This window comes from Dermochelys coriacea, chromosome 6 (genome assembly GCF_009764565.3).
Source record: "Dermochelys coriacea isolate rDerCor1 chromosome 6, rDerCor1.pri.v4, whole genome shotgun sequence".
NCBI lineage: Eukaryota > Metazoa > Chordata > Testudines > Dermochelyidae > Dermochelys > Dermochelys coriacea.
Window position 1 is genome coordinate 122,890,578 of NC_050073.1, and position 26,976 is coordinate 122,917,553.

General features: G+C 45.8%; 1 protein-coding gene across 1 annotated transcript in view; it reads left to right on the top strand.

The window, feature by feature from the left end:
* The first annotated feature begins 13,177 nt into the window (after positions 1–13,177).
* Positions 13,178–26,976, top strand: part of TRIM9 (tripartite motif containing 9) — a 123,121-nt gene continuing 109,322 nt past the window's right edge. Inside the window, exon 1 of the mRNA XM_043515908.1 lies at positions 13,178–14,094. Coding sequence (XP_043371843.1) covers positions 13,314–14,094 — 781 coding nt within the window. The 5' untranslated portion in view covers positions 13,178–13,313. The remainder of the gene's footprint in view (positions 14,095–26,976) is intronic.

Here is a 26,976-nt window from a genome sequence, read left to right on the forward strand (position 1 = left end):
GCAGAAACAGTGAATGAACACAGAGCAATCATTACATGGGTCAGACTACAGTACAAGAAAGCAATGCCTGGCTCAAAGCATTATAGAAAGGCACATTACTGAGGCTCATATCAAAATGCTTCTTCAAAGCCCCTCTAATTTGAACAGCGCCCCTTTGAGCCCATTGAAAACAGCCACCAGCCAATCCACCTCAATGCTCCATCCCTGCGGAAACGTTTCCCCTTTAGCTTCACAAATGTTATGTAGAGCACAGTAGGCTGCTATGACCATGGGGATATTTTCCTCATTAAAGTCTAACCTGCCAAAAAGACAGCACTGCCGACCCCTTAATCTTCCAAAGGCACTTTCAATGGTTATTCTGCACCTGCTGAGTCTGTGGTTGAAGCGCTCCTTGATGCTGTTAAGGTTTCCGATATAAGGCTTTATGAGCCCAGGAGCAAGCGGCTGGGTCTCCCAGGATCACAACTGGCATTTACACATCCCCAATTGTAATCTTCTGGTCTGAAAAGTAAGTCCCTGCTTGCAGCTTTCTATACAGGCCAGTGTTCCTTAAGATTTTTGTGTCATGCACCACCCCTCATTGAGATCAGTGAAATGACCCCAGTGATTCACCAGCATCTGCAATACCATAAAGAAATAGCCCTTTCTCTTGATGTACAGTAACTCCTCACTTAACATTGTAGTTATGTTCCTGAAAAATGCTACTTTAAGTGAAATGATGTTAAGCGAATCCAATTTCCCCATAAGAATTAATGTAAATGGCAGGTGGTTAGGTTTCAGGGAAATTCTTTTTGCCAGACAAAAGACTATATATATATATATATATATATATATATATATATATATATATACACAGTATAAGTTTTAACAAACAGTTTAATACTGTACACAGCAATGATGATTGTGAAGCTTGATTGAGGTGGTGAAGTCAGAGGGTGGAAGAGGGTGGGATATTTCCCAGGGAATGCCCTACTGCTAAATGATGAACTAGCACTCAGCTGAGCCCTCAAGGGTTAACACATTGTTGTTAAGGTAGCCTCACATTCTACAAGGCAGCATGAATGGAGGGAGGGGAGAAAGCATGGCAGAGAGAGACAGAGATACACACACCGTGTGTGTGTGAGTGAGAGACGTGCATTGCCCCTTTAAGTACACTGACCCCACTCTAAATACACTGCTTTCTTAAGTAGATCAGCAAGCTGAGAGACAGCTGCTGCCAGTAAGCTCCCTCGGTCCTGAGCCCTGTCGCGTCCCTCCGCTCTGTGGAGATGGGGTAAAGGAACGGGGGGCAGGAGTGGGGGCTAGGGGAACACCCTGACATTAGCACCCCTCTTACCCCCACTTGCACAGCAAACAGGAGATACCTGGGAGCAGCTCCAAGGCAGAGGGCAGGAGCAGCACATGGCAGTGTGGGGAGGGACAGCTGAACTGTCGGCAATTGATAGCCTGCTGAGTAGCTGCTGCACAGGGAACTTAGGGGAGCGGGGAGCTGATAGGGGGGCTGCCGGTCCACCCTGGTTCCAAGCCCCCACCAGCTACCTCCAAAGGGCTGCTCTTCCTGCAAGCAGTGGACAAAGCAGGCAGCTGCCAAACAATGTTATAAGGGAGCATTGCACAATTTTAAACGAGCATGTTCCCTAACTGATCAGCAACATAACAACAAAACAACATTAACCGGGAAGACTTTAAGTGAAGAGTTACTGTACTCCATCACAAGGTGATCTAGGGCCAAAATGGGGATATGTGTTCCATCTATCATCCCACCGCAGTTAGGGAATTCCATTGCCACAAAGCCACCCATTATTTCCTGCACATTGTCCAGAGTCACAGTCCTTTGTAGCAGGAGGTGATTAATGGCCCTGCACACTTACATGACTGCAACCCCCACGGGGGACTTCCCACCTCCAAACTGATTTGCGATTGATCTGTAGCAGTCTGGAGTTGCCAGCTTCCACACAGCGATCACCACTCGCTTCTCCACTGGGAAGGCAGCTCTCAATTTGGTGTGACTGCGCTAGAAGAGGGGGGCAAGCTCTGCACTCAGTTCCAGGAAGGTGGCTTTGCACATCTGAAAGTTCTGCAGCCACTGCTCATCATCCCTTACCTGCATCTCAATGTGATCCCACTACTCAGTGCTTGTTTCCTGAGCCCAGTACTGATGGTGCACCCTGTGTGGCTGCTCCATGAATGCCAACAGCAATCTGGAATTGTTCCTTTCCATGGCGCACAGCAGGGCAGACACCACGGTGCCATCATCAGATTTGCAGCTAATGAAATACTGTAGGATCAGTCATATTGTGTTCACAACACTCATCACAAGACTGGAGAGCAGTGCAGGATCCGTGCTTTCAGGCAGCGATGGCAGGCACACAGTTTACGGGGGCTGTTGAAAAGCAATACGAAAGGTAGTCAGAAGCCCATAGAATGATGGGACACAGAAAACTGCATCACGGGACGGTGAGCCTGCCCCATTAGGCACTGTGATCCCTTCCCAGAACTTCCAGCAGCAGATGGTGGTGAGTTGCACAGTGGGATAGCTACCCATGGGACACTGCTCTCTCTGTCAGTGCAAGAGCACCTACTGTGGACACACTCCACCAACAGAAGGAGCATTGTGTGCTCACACAAAAGCAGTTTAATTACATCGACTTCAGTTGACGTAACTTTGGAGGGTAGACATGGCCTCTGACTCCACAGTCACTGCACTCCACATCTACCACCAGAAGGACCTCACTGGAGTTATTGGAGAAGAGAGCAGGAGGAGCAAGACAAAGGGATGACATTTTTTCTTTCTCAACTTCGGACACTCACATTTTTGAAATTCAAAATGTCCAACTTTGAAAGACGGTGACCTGCTTGTGAGTCCCCAGAGCTTGGTGTCCCTGTACAGTGTCTTAGAGCCTGCCTGGGGTTACGCAAGGACACATGCTTTCCCCTTCAGTCGTGATAAAAAGGCTTGCTCCCTGAAAAGCAATACAGCCTCTTGATTCTAGTTGATTGCCTTTAAGCCTTGCAAAACCCCACATTATATTTTGGATGTGATTCTCCCTTTAAGGAATTTCTCCCTGGTCTTTAAATACACACACCAGGAGATTCATTTTTAAAAACAAATATCTGGGCATGTAAGCAAGATTTTCATCTCACTCCTTAAGAAGGGAATGGGTGCTAAAGAGCTGGCTGTTAAATAGCTTCCATCACTTGGTGAGGGAGAGATGCCCCATTCTGACTTCAAATGTGACCAGCAACATTGCCACCAGCTGATCTATCAACTTCATAAAATCTGGGGGCGGTTCACCCAGGCTCTGAGTTTTACCTGCTGAGAGATTTTTAATGGGCTGCATCTCTTCGCAGACGGGCAGAGACTGATCGTCTTACTGCAGATGGAGATGGCAGATTAATTGGCAACAGACAGCCTTCGGCTTCACGCTGCTTTTTGCTCCAGTATCCAATGGGAATATCTTAACGATTTCCTGAGCGCTGCCACTCCCCACCCCACCGTATGCCCTGCCTCTTTCACACTTAGCTTGGAAAGCAAGATCATTAGCTCAGAAATCATTCGAAAGAGTGTACCTGTGGGTGATAGAGGCAATCACTTTCCTCTCCTTCCCTTTGTTCGGGAAATTTTACAGGCGGAATCTCTCAATCCACTGTGTGTAATTCTGCTATACACAGCCCTCAGTGCCTTATTATTTTATATCATGCAAAATGTGTTAAATCCCCTTTGCTCTGTGCTTGCTGGACAACTTAACGATGTCTGAAATGGGCAGCTGGAGATGCCCCTGGGTTGAAGAAATGCCCTGTTGGCATAGCCAGCTAGCTATACCATCACCTTCTATCTCCAACCTCCAGCATAGGGGACATGCTGCAGGAAGGGGCAGGGATAGCTGGAATGCACAGTTCTCCAGTGACCCCCACCAGGATAAAGCTTCTAAGAGCCTATACCAGCTGGTGCCAGTTACAGCAGCCAGCCCTGAGGCTGATTGAAGTTGTGCCAGGTTCTCGACCTGTTCCCAAGAGCCCCGAAGATGGTGAGACCACCTCTGTCTCCAGCTTTGACAGACCTGAAGATGTGGCCCACAGTCTCTGCCCCACAAGCTCACAACCATGACATAACAAGGAGGACAAAGCACAAGGGGGAGTGTAGGGGACTTCTCTATAATGATAACAGGGCAGAGAGGCTACAGAGAGACAGATTCTCATTTACATCCAGGCCTCTTTCCGCCATGGAGATAGAGAAGTGGAGACAGAGAGTTCGGGGACTTTGAGACAAACTCCCTTGCATTCATTTTATTCGTGAGGAAACAGTTTAATGAAAGCAGTTCCCTGCAACCTGCCACTTCCAGCTCCCTCGAGGATGCTCCAGCTCTGACAAGGCCCTGCTATGACATCATGAGTTTGATTTTGACCCAAGGCCAGTTCTAGGGACAGGAAAGCCAGGTGGTCATCCTGGGAGGCAACTTCCAGGGAGCGCCAGACTAGCTTTTTTATTTATTTTTGCTCCTCTCTGATTGGCCAGCCATTTTTACTCCGCTCATGGGTCGATTGTGGTGGTTTTCTTTCCTTTGCTTCTCTTTTTTTTTGGCTTGGTCACTCGGGTGGGAGGTGCCAAACCCTTTTTCTGCCCTGCCCAGTAAAATGGCTTAGACTGCTCCTGTTTTGACCATTACAGTCCCTTGAATATTTGCAGGGAAAGATCACTGAGGAAGAAGAACAGGTTTCCCCAGATCAGATGGAAATTCAGAATCACTGTTTAGCCAGCACTGTGATGGACGGGCAGTCCAGGGGGCATGTTACCTCCCACCAGCCAAACTGTATGTCTGGTCTGAATGGGAGTCTAAGCTGTAGCTCACGAAAGCTTATGCTCTAGTAAATTTGTTAATCTCTAAGGTGCCACAAGTACTCCTTTTCTTTTTGCGAATACAGACTAACACGGCTGCTACTCTGAAACCTGTCATTACTGAAAGTTGAGGCTGCACCAGATGTTCTTTCAGACTGAACATCCTCTGATCACCTCATGTTATGTTTCCCAATTATACTCTTCCTAGAGTTGTCCAGAGAAATTGTGCAGCGAATACATAAAACGGGAAGATGGAAAAAGAAAACATTCCATCAGCTCAAAGGGTACAATCTGTGCATGGAGATGCACCAACACTCCCTCTGGGAAAATACTCCTATGGGATATTAAATCACAAACAATAGCCACTATGCAAAACTGCTTACTCTGCTGTTCATATGGGGCTCAATCCTGCAAGGTGCTGAGCACTTTTGCGAGGGGCTGAGTGCCCTCAGTTCCCACTGCAGGCCCCAGTTCAGCAAGGAACTTAAGCACATGCCTAACTGTAAGCACATGAGTAGTACGTAGTCTCTACGTAAAAGAATAAATGGACACAAATCAGACATCAAGAATTATAACATTCAAAAACCAGTCGGAGAACACTTCAATCTCTCTGGTCACTCGATTACAGACCTGAGGTTGGCTACCCTTCAACAAAAAAACTTCAAAAACAGACTCCGGAGAGACTGCTGAATTGGAATTAATTTGCAAACTGGATACAATTAACTTAGGCTTGAATAGAGACTGGGAGTGGATGGGTCATTACACAAAGTAAAACTATTTCCCCTTGTTTATTCCCCTCCCGCCCCACTGTTCTTGTCAACTGCTGGAAATGGCCCATCTTGATTATCACTACAAAAGGTTCCCCCCGCCCCCTGCTCTCCTACTGGTAATAGCTCACCTTACCTGATCATTCTTGTTACAGTCTGTATGGTAACACCCATTGTTTCATGTTCTCTGCGTATATAAAATCTCCCCACTATATTTTCCACCGAATGCATCCGATGAAGTGAGCTGTAGCTCACGAAAGCTTATGCTCTAATAAATTTGTTAGTCGCTAAGGTGCCACAAATACTCCTTTTCTTTTTGCGGATACAGACTAACATGGCGGCTACTCTGAAACCTGTCACATGAGTAGTGTCACTGGCTTCAAGTTAGTACCACACAGGATCAAACCCATGATATATGGAATATTGCTCACAGCATATCGAATCCCTTATGCAAAGAGGAATGGTCGAGTTGAAGCCTTGAGTCTGACTGGACTCCTTTTGTGTTTAGGGCAGACTCCTGAGATTATCTGGCAGAGTTTTTATAGGATGACTCTTCTTTGGGCTTTGTTTTTCTGTCGATTTAAGAAGCCTCACAGAAAGATAGGGTATTTAATACAACAGGTCATGAGAGAGCCTTTGGAAAAGGACGTGATTCCAAATTCATCCAGGGTATAATAACTGTGTTGACTTTAGGGGATGAACTTGGCCAAATGGATGATTAGTAACTCGTGAGGAGTTGTTATTGCTCATGTCAATATCTACACGGGTTGTTCATGATTTTTAATCTGCATTCTCAGCAGACAATGTAAATGCATCTGTGGACTGGGAGGGTGCATAGGTGCATGCTATGAATGGTTGAGAGCAGTAAGTTGGGATTCATAGTTACAATACTTGTGGAAACATAACGATATGCTGCAACCCTTACTAATAGCACTTATTCGTAAGAACAGTCCTATTGACTTTACGTCAGCCGTGTGGTGCTTTCCACACACCCCAAAACACAGCTTTGTTGCAACAGAAATAATAACAGGCTCTTCATTCCGGCAGCATAAGCCCGGGCCATTTTAATGCTGTGATAAGGTTGCCCCTGTTACTTATTCAGGAGAACCTGGCAAACAGGACATGATGAAAGCAAAAGCCTGTAAAATAAGACAATTTCCTGTTCCTTTCACTTTTAATTGCTGATCACAGTGACATTTTTCTAATGAATTCCGAGGCTGGGGAAAGCAGTTGTTGCAGATTTTAAGCTACACCATGTACATCTCGCAGGGTGAGAACAAGCAGGACAAGAGTAAGGAGCAGGCCATCAAAGCATGAGACTATTGCGCTCTTGCTGAGACAAAAGTAAAGAGAGAAGCCGCTGTGTCAAAAAGAAAACTGCAACGTGTTTCTGACTGCAGGGGTCTTCTTAGAGAATCCGGTGGCTGCATTCGTTTCCATCCTCTTTGCTTCTTTATACCTACCCTATTTATATGCTACACATGGAATTAAAACAGAAATAGCAGCATCTACCTGTCGCAGTGAAAAATGATGGAGAAAAACCACACAGACAGACAAAACAAGGAAGGAGGGTTTCACTTAGGCAAAAGGGCAGCTAGAGGGATGCAAGCTGCAAAAGAAATGTGCTAGTGGAAGCAACCATGGGCAGATACCGGGTGTCTGTAAATGAGGGACACCCAGCAGAATTAAGCAGACATACCTGTTTTCTTCCCCCCTGTTCTCAATCGATATGCAAAAATTGAGAGCTTCTGCGAGGAATCCAGAAAAGCCCAGCCAGTGTGAAGAAAAGTTGAGGCGACCTTGATCCCATCTCAGTTCTTCATGAACTAGCTTGCAACCCTACCACCATACACTGTGAGCTTGCTCTGTAAAAGCAACGGAGAAAGGAAGGAAGAAATAGAAAGAGGGGGCAAAGAGAAAAATATTTTTCTCTCTCTTGATTTATTCTTCCTTCCTTGTACGACTCAAGGACAATCTTGTATTCCTTGTGTGCCTTAAAGTCATCCCCACTCCTCCCAACACATTGAATGCAATTTGATGAGCCCTGAAATTTTAGATACACCTGACTGTGGATAGCCCTGCATGAATGCACAATGGTGGGGATGGCACAAGGAGCCGTCCCTTTGTTCCACCTCCTGCAAATTGTGCATCTGCACAACCTCAGTGAGCCAGCCCCACTAAAATCCCACTTTAACCTTATCGATATCTACCAAAGCTGCTCGGCCAGCAGTGCTCGCACTCTCACAAATGCACACCACCAAATGCCTCCAGTGGTGTGTGTCCGCGAGTGCATTCCGTATATCCTGCTAGTCAAAATTGTCCATCACTCTCCACCTACTACTCAAGTCTTGGGGTCTTCTGACTGTCACCACCTATGTCCTATTATCCAAGACTAATAGTCACTGTCAATATCTGGCCTGTTCCATGAGCACACTGTGCGCTTACTGCTGGGTCTAGCTGGTGTGGAGGGCGACACACAATGATATTTGATTGACATCTGCAGGAACTAAATTTTATGGTCCTTGTGATGCTGTTTTGTCTTCTATCTTAGGGCCTTGACAGCCATGCGAGAAGACATGGTGGGTAGCAATGGTTGATGAGCTATAGACACTTCTTTTGGGACACTAATACTTGTTTTCTCCATGATTCTGGGTCATCCTGAATCCAGCCTGATTGATGTGGAGAGATTTGTGCTCCACAGAGGGCACCATTGCCACGTTGGTGTCTGTGCAGGTGCTCCTGGGGGGAAGGTATTCACTGTCTATACCGTGTGGAAGCTCGGGTTTATGTTAATGTGGCCTGAGGCAGTGGTGCAGAGCATGGGGAGATGTTGCCCAGTAACAATAACATTTACATTGGTTGTATGGTCCCGGTGGGATTGCTGCCTTCTGCCCTGCTGGAATCCATTCAAGGGTTCTGCCCTGTGCTAAGGCAGTTCAGTGCAGGTGGGACCATGGCGCACAACTTAAATTTCTGAACTAAATGGCTGGTGAGTTGTAGTAATGGCGGGTTCAGTTCCCACCAATATCCCTTTAATCCACCCAAGATGCAGACTATGCTAAGGCGCAGGTGACTAACCAAAGGTAGCTAGAGCGAGTTGTTATACAGCCATAATATTTAATTTCTCACCAATACTCTGATTTCTCTGTACGTTGAGGATGGAGGCTTCTGAGGGTTGCGGGAAGCATTAATAGGCTCATGGCCATGGCTATTTTGGAATGCTAGGAGTGTGCTGGGAAGATCTGAGTGGTGGACTCTGCAGAGTTGTGCTCTGGCTGTGCTCATCAATGGACAGGCTGCAGAGAGGTGGTACCGATGAGCTGAAGTCCTATCACCATGGCTGGGCTTGATTCACATGTGTTGTGAGCCATACAAAAGCACTTCTGGATCCTTAGGTTTGGGCCACAGTGCATCACTTCTGTTTCATCTGGATGACAACAGCATTTTGGTTGAGATTTGCCAGGTGTTCCTTATCTGGCCAGGTCCATGTGACCCTAGTTTATTTTATGCACAGCCGTTCCAATCGTCTTCAGCCTCTTGCTAAAGGATGCTTTACGTGCATACGGCTTCTTCAAGCACTATGGCCACCAAGCTCAACCTAGACCCAAACGTTCAAAAAGACCTTGGCAAAGTGGAGAATTGGCCTGAAATCAACAAGATGAAATTCAATACAGACAAGTGCAAAGTACTTCACATAGGAAGGAAAAATCAGACGCACAGCTACAAAATGGGGAATAACTGGCTAGGTGGTTAGGAGCAGGGGGTTAGAGTGGGTCAACTCTTTCTGAGTCAACAATGGGAGGCAGTTGCAAAAAAGGCAAATATCATTCTGGGGTATGTTGTAGGAGCAGCAGTGATCTGTATGCTTTGTATAACCTGTATGTTCAAAAGGTCTGTTACACCTTCCCCCACACTCCCTTTTGGTCTCTTCTCCCTCTTTGAATACCTGTGAAGTGGCTTTCCCCATCCCTCCTTGAATGCTTGTGGGATGAATGAGCTGCTTGAGCAGCAAGAAGATCAGAAGAGCTCCCAGGTAGACAAGGTGTCTGACACTCTGATTAGGCAGGGATCACACGCCCAATACATGGACACTGCATGGACACTGCCCAAGGTGGAGATGTGGCCAAATCATCTCTAATTGCAGGCCATAAGGAGCAGGTCCTTAAAAGGGGAAAGGGCCATGTGCTCAGGAAGGGACGAGAACGATCCGGGGAACTACAGGCCAGTCAGCCTCACCTCAGTCCCCGGAAAAATCATGGAGCAGGTCCTCAAGGAATCAATTCTGAAGCACTTTGAGGAGAGGAAAGTGATCAGGAACAGTCAGCATGGATTCACCAAGGGCAAGTCATGCCTGACTAATCTAATTGCCTTCTATGATAAGATAACTGGCTCTGTGGATGAGGGGAAAGCAGTGGACGTGTTATTCCTTGATTTTAGCGAAGCTTTGGACACGGTCTCCCATGATATTCTTGCCAGCAAGTTACAAAAGTATGGATTCGATAAATAGACAATAAGGTGGATAGAAAGTTGGCTAGATCGTTGGGCTCAACAGGTAGTGATCAACGGCTCGATGTTGGCAGCCGGTATCAAACGGAGTATCCCAGAGGTCTGTCCTGGGGCCGGTTTTGTTCAACATCTTCATTAATGATCTGGATGATGGGATGGATTGCACCCTCACCAAGTTTGCAGATGATACTAAGCTGGGGGGAGAGGTAGATAGGCTGGCGGGTAGGGATAGGGCCCAGAGTGACCTAGACAAATTGGAGGATTGGTCCAAAAGAAATCTGATGAGGTTCAACAAGGACAAGTGCAGAGTCCTGCACTTAGGACAGAAGAATCCCATGCACCGCTACAGGTTTGGGACCAATTGGCTAAGCAGCAGTTCTGCAGAAAAGGACCGAAGGATTACAGTGGATGAGAAGCTGGATATGAATCAACAATGTCCCCTTGTTGCCAAGAAGGCTAAAGGCGTATTGGGCTGCATTAGTAGGAGCATTGCCAGCAGATCGAGGGAAGTGATTATTCCCCTCTACTGAGCTGTGATGTGGCCACATCTGGAGTATTGCATCCAGTTTCATTCCCCCCACTACAGAAAGGATGTGGACAAATGGGAGAGAGTCCAGCAGAGGGTAACAGAAATGATTAGGGGAGCCGGAGTACATGACTTACTAGGAGAGGCTGAGGGAATTGGGCTTGTTTAGTCTGCAGAAGAGAAGAATAAGGGGGATTTGATAGCTGCTTTCAACTACCTGAAAGAGGGTTCCAAAAAGGATTGATCTAGACTATTCTCAGTGGTAGCAGATGACAAAACGAGGAGTAATGGTCTCAAGTTGCAGTGGAGGAGGTTTAGGTTGGATACTAGGAAAAGCTTTTTCACTAGGAGGGTGGTGAAGCACTGGAATGTGTTACATAGGGGAGGTGGTGGAATCTCCTTCTTTTGAGGTTTTTAAGGTCAGGCTTGACAAAGCCCTGGCTGGAATGATTTAATTGGGGACTGGTCCTGCTTTGAGCAGGGGGTTGGACTAGATGACCTCCTGAGGTCCCTTCCAACCCTGATATTCTATGATTCTATGATAAGGTATGGGAGGTAATTGTCCCACTCTGTTTGGCACTTGTGAGGCCTCAGCTGGAGGACTGTGTCCAGTTCTGGGTGCCACAATTTATGAAAGATGTGAACAAATTGGAGAGAGTCCAGAGGAGAGCAACAACAATGATGAAAGGTTTTGAAAATCCGACCTATGAGGAAAAGTTAAAAACACTGGGCATGCTTAGTCTTGAGAAAAGAAGACTGAGGAAGGACCTGATAACAGTTAAGGGCTTAAAAGTTTAAATACATGAAAGGCTGTTATAAAGAGGACAGTGATCAATTGTTCTCCATGTCCACAGTAGGTAGGACAAGAAGTAATAGACTTAATCTGCTGCAAGGGACATTTAGGTTAGATAGGAAAAATTTTCTACCTCTATGGATAGTTAAGCTCTGGAAGAGGCTTCCAAGAGCAGGCTGTGGAATATCCATCATTGGGGATTTTTAACAACATGTTGGATAAACTCCTATGAGGGACAGTCTAGGTTTATTTGGTTCTGCTTTGGCACAGAGGGCTGGACTTGGTGATTTCTCAACATCTCTTCAAGACCTACATTGCTATGGTTCTGTGATTATCCGCTGGACTAGTACATTTTGTATCACTATATAGTTCTTGTATAGGACCTACAGTAAATACCATATGGGAAGGGGGGAGTCTAAAGAAAAACATATTCATTGCAAAAATGTAGAACTCTCTATATATCTTACTTTTTTCATCGAACACATTGGCAGTGCCTCACTCAGTAAGTGCTTTAAGTTATAAAAGTCAGAGCATGCAAAGGTTGCAAGACACTTTTTAAATTAAATTCCACTTTTGTTCTCTGCATTTTGAAACAATTAGTTTCCTCCCTACTCCAGACCCTATGGATTTCTTCACTCAATAAATCAATGCAGTACAAGGCTATTTATAGGGAATCTTACTATACAAGCATTTCAAGGTGCGTGTTTTGCAATAATATCTAGAGGAAATTAACACAGCTCAGCGATAAGATAGAAGCAAAACTGTTAACATTACTTTGCAAATGCTCACCGAGGTAGCTTTCCTGAGAAACTCCAGTAAAGTGTTCTGTTGTGCCTAACACCAGACTACATGTACCCAATAAGGAAAGAGTCACACATACACACGTACAGTGCTAGACTTGCTCTGGGTGTGCTTCGGTTCAGGGACCTTTGTAGTCCCCATGTCTACTTCTAACAGGGGAGCCCACCAGACCTCTCTCCCAGAGACTGTAAGACTTGTACTAAGCTTGCCTCAGCTCCAGTGTCTGAAAACAAGGGGGAATAATGAAGAGAGACAATCCTGCCCCGGTGGAGTATGTCACCTTCTCTGGAGGGTGCTATAGCATCCCTACCAGAAGGGATTGTTATGCCTTGCTCATAAAGAGACTTCTGAAGAGCGGATTTTGTTGTCTTGGCAATGTACCAGATGATCACTTTTCCCCCTGCCCCATTGTCCTAGGAAGGGATTGCCCTAGGCTGCTGCAGAGCACAGGGGGCTGGCTGCCAACTTTAGGTCGCAGAAGTCGCAGGGGCCTGGGCACGGGGGGGGGGGGGGCTTCGGAGCAAATGGGAGGAAGGAAGGGGCAGGCTGAATTTGGGGCCCTTATTAATACGACAAGGGCACCTCGGGGCCCCAGCTAAGCCAGTGGCCCAATTGTGCACGGCGCTGCACAGCGAGAGCCAGTCCCTGCCCCCCCCCCCCCCCCAGACTCGCACAACCCAACAGGAGGGGAACATTGGGAAACTGAGGCCCGGAGAGACTCCCGCGCGGGGGCAGCTGGGAACGGAGCCCCACACGGCCCAGCCCCTCCCCTCTTCTCCCGCAGCGCCCCGCCCCCCAACCCTCCCACCCGGCAGTCTGCAGGGGCGGAGCCTGGCGGGCGGGCCGAGCCAATGGCGCCGGGGGGGCGGGGCCGGCGGCGGCCAATGGGGGGGCCGAGGCGGGCCGCGCGGGGCGGTGGGCTGGCGCGCGGCGGGGCCCGGGCCGGCAGTGGCGCGGCGGCGGGGTGGGCTGCAGGCGGGCGGGCGGGCGCTGGCCAGCCAGGGCGCTGCGCAAAGACTCCCCGGCCGGCTCCGCTCCGCGTCCTTCCCCGCCGCCGATGGAAGAGATGGAAGAGGAGCTGAAATGCCCCGTGTGCGGCTCCTTCTACCGGGAGCCCCTCATCCTGCCCTGCTCGCACAGCCTGTGCCAAGCCTGCGCCCGCAACATCCTGGTGCAGACGCCCGAGGCCGAGTCCCCGCAGAGCCGCCGGGCCTCGGGCGTCTCCGACTACGACTACCTGGACCTGGACAAGATGAGCCTGTACAGCGAGGCGGACAGCGGCTACGGCTCCTACGGGGGCTTCGCCAGCGCGCCCACCACCCCGTGCCAGAAATCCCCCAACGGGGTGCGGGTCTTCCCGCCGGCCGTGCCGCCGCCGCCCCACCTGCCGCTGGCCCCCGTGCCCCGCCACGCCTGCCTCACCTGCCCGCAGTGCCACCGCAGCCTGATCCTGGACGAGCGGGGGCTGCGCGGCTTCCCCAAGAACCGGGTGCTGGAGGGGGTGATCGACCGCTACCAGCAGAGCAAGGCGGCCGCGCTGCGCTGCCAGCTGTGCGAGAAGGCGCCCAAGGAGGCCACGGTGATGTGCGAGCAGTGCGACGTCTTCTACTGCGAGCCCTGCCGCCTGCGCTGCCACCCGCCCCGGGGCCCGCTGGCCAAACACCGCCTGGTGCCGCCGGCCCAGGGCCGGGTGAGCCGCCGGCTCAGCCCCCGCAAGATCTCCACCTGCACGGACCACGAGCTGGAGAACCACAGCATGTACTGCGTGCCGTGCAAGGTGCCCGTGTGCTACCAGTGCCTGGAGGAGGGCAAGCACGCCAGCCACGAGGTCAAGGCCCTGGGCGCCATGTGGAAGCTGCACAAGGTGAGTGCTGCTGCTGGCAGGGCTCAGACCTGCAGCTGGGAGCCAGCGCTGGGGCGTCTGTCTGTCCGTCCACCTCCCCGGGGCTGTTCTGTAGCGCCCGTCTCCGTGGGGTCTAGGCACTGGCGTGCTTGATGTCCGCTCGCCCTTGCTAGCCCCAGCGCTGTGAACCGGGGCCTTTTTCTTTCTGAAATGGGCAGAAAACGGGGGGGGGGGTGTGCACCCCAATGTAATTCTTGCACCTTATCCATAAGCAGCCAGGCTGGTGCTGCCTGTAGTCATTCATCCTTCCCCAGGCTCCCCTGGGCTTCAGAGAGGGTTTTGGCTAAGGAAGGGGTAAGCACAGCAGGGGCTGGCCTAGAGTGGGCAGATGCATCTGCTCAGAGTACCGGCCAGGCAGGTAACAGGGCATGACGGTTTGCAAAGGACAAGTGTGCAGGCCTCCTGGGGCACAGAGTGCCAGGGCTTGACGCAGCATTGCTGAAGAAGGGCTGTGTGTGGGCTGTGCATCTCTGTGTACTCTCAATCATCTGGAGTTGGGGGGAGATGAGGAGGAAGGTTGGGAATGGGTGGGCAGCTTCCTGGCTTCATGCTTTACTGTATACGGGTCAGCTGCTTTCTTGTGCTCTCCCACTTTATAATGCACCTTCTTTGGCAAAGGGCGGGTTAGGAGTCTCCTGTAATGAAGCAGAATAACGAGAGGAGGCTGCGATTCCCACTCCTCCCCCCCATGCTGAGAAATTCATTTTTAATCCAGGACTGAGATGCAGAGTTGGCCAGGGAGCTAGTGAATACCGGTTTAAATCCAGAACCTGGGATTTTATTAGAATACATGAATGAAAATGAGTGAAAAGTAGTTAACAATCTGAAACTAGATTTGCAGTAATCTGGTCTGTTTAGTTCTAATTGAAAGGGAATAAAATAAAACATAAAAGAGCCTCTACTTAAAGCTGAGTGCTGTTGTCTTGGCTACCTCAAAGAGAACCTTCTGAATCTGGGAGTTCCCCTTCTGTGTTTAGCTGTGAAAATTAGGTGTTTGTTTAGTAAACAAAGAAAGGGGATTTCCAGATTGAGAAGTTTCTCTCTGAGGTAAACTGTCAAATGTACTGCCCAGTCCAGTACTCTCTCTGGACCTGGCTGGCTGGACTCCGAGAGTACCGTGACTCACGTTGAAATATTTCAAGATGCGCAAAGGTGGAAGACCGCTTGACCCAAATCCTGGTTATTTTGAGAGAGTTCAGGAAGGTGGCACAGAGAGTCTTAGATGCCGAAATTGCAAAGAAAAAGTGAGTGGCAAGGCGGACCGCATGAGGAAACATTTTGCAAAATGCAGAGAAAACGACAATGAGATACAGGAACCACTGACTTTGGCTAAACGTGTGCGAGTATTAGAGTCAGCTGCTAACGACAAAGGTACTGACAATACTGCACTGCTGTTGTCAAGCACATTGAAAGAAAGCCGGATCCAGGTTGGCCAAAGACAATGAGTGCCACGGTTTTTCAACCACGAAGGCATATGTTGGTAACGAAACCAACTCCAGAACTGAAACGAAAGATAGATTTGAAAATTGTAGAATTTTTTTTATGGCTGTAACATTCCCTTTTCTGTTGTTGAGCATCCAACGTTTCAAGCAATGATCTGCTGCCTCAGGCCAAGCTACAAAACACCCAGTCGAAAGCAGGTGGCAGGTGAACTGTTAGACACCGTTACTGATGGTTTGAGGGTGGAAGCACCCAATGAATTACATGGAAAAGCAGGTACGTTAATACGAGATGGCTGGAGTAATGTGCACAGTGACCCAGTGATAGTGAACTGGGTGCAGATAGGGAAAACTGTGATTTATATATTGGCAGTTGATACTGGAAGTAATAAGAAGATTGGAAAGTACTATGCTACGCTGGCAAGAGAAGCCAAAGATTTAACCAATGAATTGTATGGTTGTGTTGTTAAGAGCTCCCTGACAGACAATGAGAGAATGATGCAAAGTATGAGAAGTGATTTGGAACTAGATGACAACACATTAGTTACGTATGGATGTGCATCACACTGAGTCAATCTACTTGAACAAGACCTTACCCCAAGTGCTTTGGTGACACGTGTTGTAGATTTACAAAACTATTTTCGTAATCACCATCAGCCTGCAGCCTGGTTAAAAGAATGCCAATGATCTGTATAACCCCAAATCCCTGGTGACGCCCAATGGAACAGTCAAATAACATGTCTGGAAATGTACATTAAAAATCGGCCATGTTATCTCAGGATTGTGAGTGATCGTGAGGGAGAACTTGAAGAGAGAGTGGTCAGTATAATTAATCGAGGGATTTACCAAGAAGCAAAGAACTTGATCAGTCATTTGAAACCAGTTGCCGGGGCATTTGACACACTCCAAAGGGACACATCAGCAATTGCTTTTGCATGCGAAATTTGATTGGATCTACTGATAAATGAAGATCTTGCAGCACGTAAAGCAAAAGTACAAAAGAGATTTCATGAGGCCATTATTCCTGTACACATGTTGACCAAACTCCTTCATCCAAAATATGCAGGAAAGAAATTGTCAGCTGAACAAGAAGAAATTGCCAGGCAGTGGTTGCTCAGCAAAAATCCTGACTTTCTGCCATATTTACTTGCATTTAAAGTAGAAGAAACTCCATATCCAAAATCAATGTTTTCATCCACTATGAAGGAAAAAGTTTCCCCTGTAACATGATGGAAGAATTTGAAGAATGCTGATATTCCATCTGACTTCATAGAACTGGTGGTGCAGTTGCATCAGTGTCCAGCAAATTCAATGGGCATAGAATGAATCTTTTTCAAACGTTGGATACATCCATCCAAAACTGAGGAATAGGCTTGGTCTATCCGCTACATCAAAATTGGTCTTCTGCTACAGGATGCTGCATGGCCAAAAGGACCCGGAGTGGTAATCTGCAACTCTGCATGTTTCTGATGGCTGCTTCAAGCCTACAACTCTGCATTACTGTCAATTTCATGTTTTTGATGCTTGTTTATAAAATTTTGAAAACTCACATCTGAGTCATGACACCTATAACTTCCTTAAGAAAATACCAAACCGAAATGTACACAGACATTCTGATGCTCAGGATTATAATCATATATATTAATTATGTCTCCTGTAGTTTAACTTTTTTTCTTTGCACAACCCTAAATTAATCTACAGCCATATGTAACAACAATTGGAATAGGTAACTAAAACTAAGTGTAATGTGGTGTGCATTAACAAAACAGTTTTAAAATAGAAAATGCCTTAAATGGAGACTAACTAGGTTTTCCTGGAGTGATTTTAAAAAAAAACCCAAAACATTATTTGACCTGGTAAATCCACCGCTGGTAAATACCATACCATGCCTGCTCAGATGCATGTTGGTGACCTCCCGTTCAAGGTAACTAGGGCAGAAGTGACTTGGATGTAGGCAGACAGGGCTCAGTGAAATGTGTATTCTGATGAAACATGAAAGCACAGCCTCATTACTTGGGCTAACCTTGAAATAATTGTCCCTCTGTAATAAACAGGAGCTGGAGGGTGGGGCACATTGGAAGGAGTAGATGTGATGTAAGAGATATTGACATGTGTGCCCATCTCTCCCAACCCCTAATGAAATACTTTCCATGAACATCTTCATTCATTCATGTTGTGTTTTGACACAACATATGGAGGCAAACAGCCCTGTGGAGAATACACCAGGATTGCCGTGCTGTAATTCAGTTCTCTGTAAATTGGGCATGCGGGGCGTTCTCCGTACTGACAGGCTGTCACTTCACTTGACAGCTGTGCTGTTCCGAATGGAAAAGGAATTAAAGGCTTGTGCTACACTAGGCAATAGCGTACGTTTGTTGGAAAGAGGATTGTTCTTCTGGCATTTAGAGAGCTGCAGTGTTGCTGCAGCTGGGATGCAATGGCTGCATTTTAAATACAATATTATTAGGCTTGGAAGGATTAGATTTTGACTGGTAAATGTCAGTAAACATCGATTTCACTGTACACACACAAACCGACAAAAAATATTTCCATTGATAATCAAAATTTACAGATAGGCAGAGTAAGAAGACTGCCTCCTGGGAATTTATTAGTTTGGTTTAAGGAGACTTACATTGTATATTTGGACATATGATGTTGTGTTTATATTTCAATGGTTATAAAGCTTTAACTTGTTGAATTTCAACATCTACTGTGATTAAATCATTATTGTCTGACCCCTTCCTTGCCTGATGTTCCATCCCTCCCCATAATTTCCAGCAACTGTGGACATTGAAATCTATAAAAATCGGAAAAAATGCTGAAAAGTAAACATCGATATTATCCTTCACAATTATAGAAAAATAAAAATTAAATAAGAATATAATATTATTGATAGCAACTAGTAGTTTTCACACTGATCTTTTGATGTCTATATCATCCTGCTGTTGCATCTTACAGCCTGACTAACATATAGATCTACTAATTAAACTCATGTGCGTGTTGTGGTCCAGCAGTGTGTTAATATGCCATGAGCCCTCAAACACTGTGAGTGTTGTGCTAGGTTTTACAATGGGTGAGAGAAACAGCTGTTTCCCAGGGAGGAGAATTGTCTATTAATTTATCAAGAGTATCCTGTTTTCACATGGAGGACCCTTCAGGGCCAGATCTTCAGCTGGGGTAAATCAGTACATCTCCTTTGAAGTCAGTGGAGCTTTGCTGATACACAGTAGTGGAGGACCTTACCCCCCCCTCAAATCATGCATGTAAATGTCTCCAAAACAATGGAGCATCACGGGTAAGAGGTTTTTTTCATTATGGTTTGGCTCTGAGCCTATCCCAGTTAACCCCTTATCTTCTGGTGCTCTTTAGCTCTGATGCAGCAAAGCGCTGAATTATGTGCTTAAGTTTAAGCACATGCACAGTCCTGGTGACTTTAAAGTTAAGCACACACATACATGCTTTGGGGCTTTTGTTCTCTTGATTATGCTTGGCTTCTCTAGTGTATCTTCCTTTTTACTGTCTTTTTAAAGTAAAACTTTAGTGGAGAATTCTTGCTCTGTAAAGTCTTGTCTTCGGTGCCACACGGGCACACACAATTTAGATTTTAATGCCGTTTGAAGTTATTTCTCATTCTCATTTCCTCTTCTCCTGGAGAATTGAATCAGAATGTTAAATCGTGCTTTCTCCTGAGTCATCCGAAGTGTCTGCAGGTATTTGAAGGATTTGCTGAGATGCCTGCCGTGACAGAGAGGGGTTTAGTGTTGTTTTCCGCTGGGGATGTGTTAGGGCAGGAGGGGATCGTCGGTTAGCTGGCATTTGAATGGGGGTATGGTTGTGTAACTGAATTTCTGACAGAGAAGGCAGAGCGTGGGTCAGTGCCTTTGAGATTTCATACATCACAATAAATCAATAACAGCAACTATTTACACATAGGGCACACCTGTGCTGCAGCTGGGAGGTGTCATTCCCAGCGTGGATAGACGTACATGCTCTAGCTCTGCTCCAGCTAGCATGCTAAAAATAGCAGAGTGGCAGCTGGGGGTAGCTCCCTGAGTATGTACCTAGGATTTCAGCTAGGCTTGTACTCAAGCAGCTCGCCCGAGCTGCTGCCAATGCCCCTGTAGCCACACGGCTATTTTCAGTGCACTAGAGTTAGCATGTGTACGCTTCCCAAGCTGGGAATTACACCTCCCAGCTGCAGTATAGCCATAGCTTTAGGTCTGATCATGCAGGGGGGCTGTGTGCCTCTGGGAAGGTACCAAGGGGCCTCCAGCTGTCCTTTCCAGGGAACCCTCACAGGATCAGGCCCTTAAATGCAACCAAGCTTGGCTAAAAGAGCTACTTTCAGAGACTGAGAAATATTGTTCCTATTTGCTTAGTCATTTTGCTGTGACAGAGATGGATTATTGGCTCAAATGCCGCTCTGAAGCTTGCAAGAAGGAATGACAAAGATTGCCTGTACATTGTGAACCACCTGCATAATTATAATACATGCAAAATATACTTTGTGCTACATTGTTATCATTAATTTTAATAAAAGATTACCATGGTCATTGGTTAAATCTATGAAGAATGCCTGCCTTGAAAGCAATATGTATATATTGATACACAGCAGCCCATGCAATTGCTGTTAAATATAGTATGCTTTACTTAGGAATGAGATCAACCAACTTCTCTATTCAGCTCTTTAACAAGTGACACAGTTTTTCACCATCCCTTGAAAGCGGGCTGAATGTATCGTTCTCTCAGATGATTATTTCAAAACACTAGCTGCACTGGGGCACTTTTAACCATAGATATTTCAGAGAGAAGTGATTTTGAAAGTACACATAGAGACAGAGAGAAATCCTTTTCTTAGATGTCCTGTTTTCCACGGCAGCTGTTGAAAACGCCTTCATCCGAACATAGAGGAAAATGGCTTTACAGTCTGAAACATCCTCATTTTAAAAATATACAAAAATTGCTGCTCTCAGGATTTTCTCTGCAGACAAACCTGATTACTTGTTCTATCAAAGAGAAAACCACAACATGGGTCTAAGTCCTATATTCCTTGCACCTCCCAAGCTTCTCTTGATCTCAGTGGGAAATCTGAGAATATGTTTGTTATTAATTACTATTTTATTATTATTTTATTTATTATTAATCATGTTTATTACAGCAATGCCTAAGGGCCAACCAAGCATAGGGGCCTGTAGCAAAGTCGATGACCCAGCATGGCGCCTCCTGCTCGTCATCTTGGGAATTAGCTCTCCAGCATATGGAGCGCCTCCTCCCAGCCTGTGTTTCACCTGCCACTGGCCCTGTGTCCCTCCCGGACCTGGGTGCCCCTCTATCCTGGGTTCTGCCCTCACAGTACCCCCACAACGTGGGTCTCCCCTCCCAGGGGAACCTCCAACCCTCTAAACACACCTTGTCTCAGTGGCTACTGCCCGTCATCATCTAGCCCCCGCTCACTGGGGCAGACTGCAGTCTGTAATGGCCACTCATCATTGGCAAGGGGTTAGGACCTGCTGCCTTTGCCTATCCCTGGGCTGCCCCTTTGCAGCCCCTGTACCTTTTGGGCCTTTACCAAGGCCTCAGCCTGGGGTTTTACCAGGCTGGAGCTCCCCAGCTCCCTTGCCCTATTCCCCAACACTGCTCTGCCTTGGGTACCCTTCTCTCCCAGACAGCCAGGTCCTTCTCCCTCCACAACTAGAGAGACTCACTCGGCTCCTGGCTCACAGCCCTTATAAATAGGGCCAGCTATGGCCTGATTGGGGCCTGGTCCCAGCTGTGGCTGCTTCCCCCAATCAACCTAGCCTTTCACAGGCTGCTTTTAACTCCTGTTCTTCAGGAGTGGGGCTACCGCCTCACTACAGGGCCCATTGTGCAAAGTGCTGTACAAACATTGTAGTAGGTGGTCCCTTCCCTGAAGACCTTACAGTCTAAATAGACAAGACTGACACACACCATAAAGGCTATACCACAAGAATGCCAACAGATTTTTGCCGAGGATTAAATACGTTTACAGGTTTTCTGATTTAGTCACTGAAAAGTCCATGGCATGGTTATTTCAGTCTCTCTAAGGGTTTTAGCCTGCTGCCTGTCACTGTAATATCAACAGCAATAGCAAAATCCCTAGTGAGCTCTCTGAGGTCACTGGCACTTCTTCCTCTTCGGGGTAAAAACTCTCCTTGGGGTTGTTTTTGGTTTTGCATTTTTAGATGTACTTGTTGTTGTGTTGTGTTGTTTGGGGGCGATATTCGGGTTGCTTGGGGTTATTGGGTAGGAATATTGTCGGGAGTGTAATTTGTGTGGCGGAAAGATCTGTTGTACGTTAGTCTTAGTCCCAAATGCCCCATCACAACCCACATTAGTGCAACCCAGAGATTTGTTTTTCATCTTTGTACAATTAAGGGATTCAGCTACCCTGGCATAGCATTCAGGAAACTGCCACAGGAGATCACAGAAATATTTGAGTCACTTGCAGCACAAATACACTGGCATCCGGATCAAATTTTATGGCTTATTCACAAACACAATCATTTGCAACAAATCAGGATACGTATACAACTGGCAGAAAGAAAGATACAGGAAGGAAACTGGAAGAAAAAAGGGGGCCAGGTGCAGTTCTGTTCCTGCTGCTGGAATTTAGAAATCTCACTGCTGGCTTGCAGCAGTGATCTTTTGGGGTAGGCTGGGCTGAAATTTCAGTCAGCTCACTTGGACTTAGCAGGAGGCCCTTTCGGAGTCTAGTGTGTTGCTGGGGTATCAAGAAGAGCAAAAAGGAACTAAAACCGAGGTACAGCAGAGATCAAATGAGATGTCACATCCCCTCCTTCGGATTCCACGCACTTTTTTTTTTTATTCGTTTTTAATAGTGCAAGCTAAGCAGCTCAACAAACACAGCCAATGTATGCTATGAGTTGGGTACTTGAATATGCCATGCGACTTCCCCAGCCGTTCAGGCGCATCAACGTGGTCTTATCTTCCTCTTCTCCTCCTCCATCATCTCTTTCTTCCTGATGTGACTTGGCATCCCTGTAAGACCATAAGATCGTAGGATGGGAAGGGACCCCCTGGTCATGCAGTCCAGTCCCAGCTATCATGGGCAACTTCGGCATACCATCCTGTTCATAAATATATCAAGCTCTATCTTAAAACCCGTTAGGGTTTCCTGCCACCGCTCCTCTTATGGGGAGGCCATCCCAGAACCTCACTCCTCTGCTGGTTAGAAACCTTCTTCTGATTTCCAGCTTAATTTACTCAGGGTCCATTCATCCCCATTTGTTCTTCTGCCAACATTGTTCTTTAGCTGAAACAGCTCTTCTCCCTCGCTGAGGTATTCTGACAACCGCCTCATTCAGGTGTTTAATGTAACATCGCTCACAAGTGAGAGAGACCTGCTGACGGGAGCCCCCACCACCCGGGTGAACCAAACGTTTCTGAGTTCGAGCCAGTGTTGAGAGCTGGCATTTTTAACCTACCCATAGATTTCTGCAATGGGCTTTTAGAATTGCATTTTCTCTATGTAGCTGTTTGAACAGTTTTCCCTAGAAAACTAAGCAAGAGCTCTGAATTTAGATCCAGGCTCAATTTTAATGGAACAAGAGGTAACACCCTTCTTCCCCTGAGGGTGGGGAGTGAATTATTAGGAATGATGGGCTGTCATTTTTTCCACAGCTATCTCCTTAAAATTGCTTTTGCATTTTTAGCCAATAGATCTTGAACGGGACGAGTGTCCACCCATGACTCTGAAAACAGAGCAGATTAGGAGACCGATCCAATTCCCAGTGCACTCAGTGAAAAGACCCCCACTAATTTCAGTGGAAGTTGGGCCCTAGATTATAGGTTTCAAGTGGGATTTTAAGTGGTGATGGGCCTTGTACTGGTTGATCTGCCCAGGAGAGAATTTCACCTCCCAAAACATGTCCACGGTAACCCTTTTGTCTGATGGTGGATCTTTGCCCCTGCATCATCTGGGGAATCTCGGGTTGTGGCAATTTAAATGGTTCACAGTAGCAAAACAAGGACTTTACAAGTGACACTCCAATCTTTAATTGGCTGTCAGTAGGGAGAGTCTAATTGACTAACGTGTGATCTGGATATCTGTTGATCCAGGATGATGATGGAACAGATGAGGCAAGTGATGCGAAGAAGAACTAATCTTTTTATGAGTCATGAAACGAAAGTTCTTGTGAACTTAATTTTGTGCCTGTTGCTCTGCTCATCTGCACAAATAGAAAGTGAATAATGCTGCCTACACACTAGTATCTGCCTTAGGGACAGTAAGATTCAGAGCAGGCAGCAGAGTCAATGGAAGACAGCATTATTAATTAACTTACTTGCCTGGCCCAGCTTTGTCATCTGCTGGAGAAAGAAGCTTTTGTAGGTAACCACTTTCTTGTGACATAGTCGCCGGCTCTAGAGGGATTCCCTTAACACATGATGCTCATGGGAAAAATCCAAGGAGTCGCTTTGCAGACAAAGCTGTATTTGTTTTACTAGAATCCCAGTGTTCTTTTTTCCACAGCCTCTTCATTCTTGCTTCCCAATGGCTAACTTCATTCCCGATCCCTTCATTTTTCTTTCTGATTCCTGGAGGTAGATGCTCAGCTGATGGAAATGAGCGCAGATCCTTTGAAATCAAAGTGAGGCCAAAGTTTCATTGAGGTCAATAGTTGCATCAATTTACATCAGCTGAGGTTCTGGCCCCTGATGGTCTTTAGTCTTGCTTTCCATAAATGTTTGTTTCGTATGGCTTTCTGTCAATTTTTTTTTTCAAGCTATGCTGCAGTTAACAGAATAATATGCAATCCGGAAAAGCTAATTAATCAAAGATGATTTAATACATCCAGTTTTACAGCACATTCTGGAGGACTTTGTCTGCACTGGATGCTAGTAAAAGCACTTGCAAATGAAAATGAACTCTGGGCCATATCTTCAGATGGTGTAAATCAGTACTGCTCCACTGACCTGAGTGGTGATTCCTAAAATGAGTTGATTTCAGTGGAGTTATGTTGAGTTACACCAGATGAGTATCTAGGACCAGATTTCTAAAGGTCTTCAGGTGCCTAAAGATGCAGTTAGGTGCCTAGTGACCAATGGGAGTTAAGTGCCTACGTGCTCTGGAAAATCCTACTAGATGCCTATCTGCATCTTTAGGCACCTACATCCCTTTAAAAATCTGGCCCAAATTCCTTGTTTTTAATGGAAAATTAATTTCAGCCATTTCTGTAAATGAGGATCTCCTAGTCCTGATTCGCTTCACGCTTACACTGGTGTAAATCAGGAGTAACTCAGTTGAAGTCAGTGGAGATAGACTGGTTTAAAACCAGTGTCATTGGGAGGTGAATGAGACGTCCTGTGTTTCTATTGGAAGCTGCAGCAGGTAGCAATGTGATTCTCTGTATTCCAGGGATGAGAAAGCAGACAATTTAACATGCAGTGTAAACATTGCACAGGGTATTAAGTAAAAGATGTTAAGAGTGAAAAAAACATTGTTTATATTTAAGCTTCACAAGGTGCACAGTGAGAACAAACAAAGAGTACGCCCGCAGAGTTCAGCCAGGAATACAGTCCCAAGGAGATTACGCTTCTGTTCATCCATGCTCTTTCTTCTCACTCCTCAATAAAAACCAATCCCCCACGGTCAGAGGGGTCATATTTTAAATAGATCGTCTCGTTTGTTAATTTATATTCCCTCCCCATCCTGCCCTTTCCATCACTCTATTAGAAATCTTGGCTGTGCATAACGGAGAAATTGTACTGTATTTCCATGACAATAACCACATGTGGTTAATCTTTTAACCAAATAAGAGGGTTGTTCAAGAAACAAAAGAAAAGGACTAGTCTTTAGAGGCTGTGAACCTTCTTATAGGGCATTTGCTTTCTAGACATAAGAACAAATCATTCTGAAATATGAAACATTCTTTCTTAGAATGTGAAGAAACTTCTGACATCATTTGACATAACACGGTAGCATTCCCATCCAAGTTGTTTTTTTAAAAAAGTCGTTTTCAAACTGGCTAACAGCTGCCTTTGACGCAAGTGCTTTTTCTTTAAAAAACGCCTTTTTTTTTCTCAAAGAGAATCATTTAAAAATGAGGCTCAACCCCTTGTCATTACACTGCCACAACACTACACGTTGTGATGTTCTTATTTTAAACATTAAATGGACAGCAGTTTTCTTCCAATTTGATCATGGCTAAGCCTTCCTCTGTACTTAGGATTTTCATGTTTCCTTTGCTCTATTCGGGTTGGTAGATTGCCTTACAAACAGTCCAGCTCATCCTTACGCTCATGCAAGGTATCCCCACTCACTCCAAGTGGAAGAATTGTTTGAGTATGTGAAGTAATTAACCAAACCAGACTAATATAATTAATCCCTGACAAACACAGTGCAGGTAACACTGAGGCTGACGTATCTGAATTCCAATTATTGTAATGGATCTAAATGATTCCTATTATGTAGACGACATGAGGGAAAGATACTAAGCTTCTTGGACAATGGAAAATATAGTTAGGCTTGGAAGAAGTCAATTTTTATTAATAAATGTTGGTAAACGTCGATTTCACAAACTGGTGAAAAAGTATTTCTGCCCATAATAATTGAAATTTACAGATAGGCAAAGTTTTTTTGTTTTTTTGTTTTTTAAAATGCTGCTTGAGAATTTATTGGAGTTTGATTTAAGGATATTTATGTTGTATATTTTGACATGATGTTGACAATTTGTGTTTTAATGGTTCTAAAGCTGTAACTTTTTGAAATTCAATATCTACTGTCATTTAAATAATTGTTGTTTGACCATAGAATTCCCAGTTGTTTAGATCTCAAGCAAAGCACATGGGGGATTTGGTTGCAATTAGAGCTGGGTGAAATTTTTCATGCAAATTATTTTTACACTGAAAAATTCCAATGCAGGTGGACCGAAACAATTGATAAATCTGGGTCGATTTCTGCTAATTGTTTCGGTTGAATAAATTTTTTTAAAAAAAGAAGTCCAAAACAAAATGTTTTCACTTTTTTTGTTTCAGAAAGACTTTTCATTTTGGAATGTTACTCAATTTTATTCTTTTTTAAATATGTTATAAAACCCACAAAGATGAAATGAAGCATTTTGTTTTGGTTTGAACAGAAAGTTTCATGTGATCCCAAATGATTTTTGTGTGTTACTTTTCCAGTTTACCAGAGAAACTGGAAAAAAAAAATCTGTTTTGGATTGATCCGAACCAATTTTTTTTTTCTTTAAGTTCAGCCACCACACTGAAAAATCTGTAATTCTCATAGCTCAAGTTGCAACATATCTTTATTTTGCACATATGGGGCCACATCATTCTGTTAGTATGTAACTGAGTGTGACCCAGGTGCAACCGAGTGCAGGAGCTGGCTCTTATGTTTTACAATACGCAATATTCTGGGATT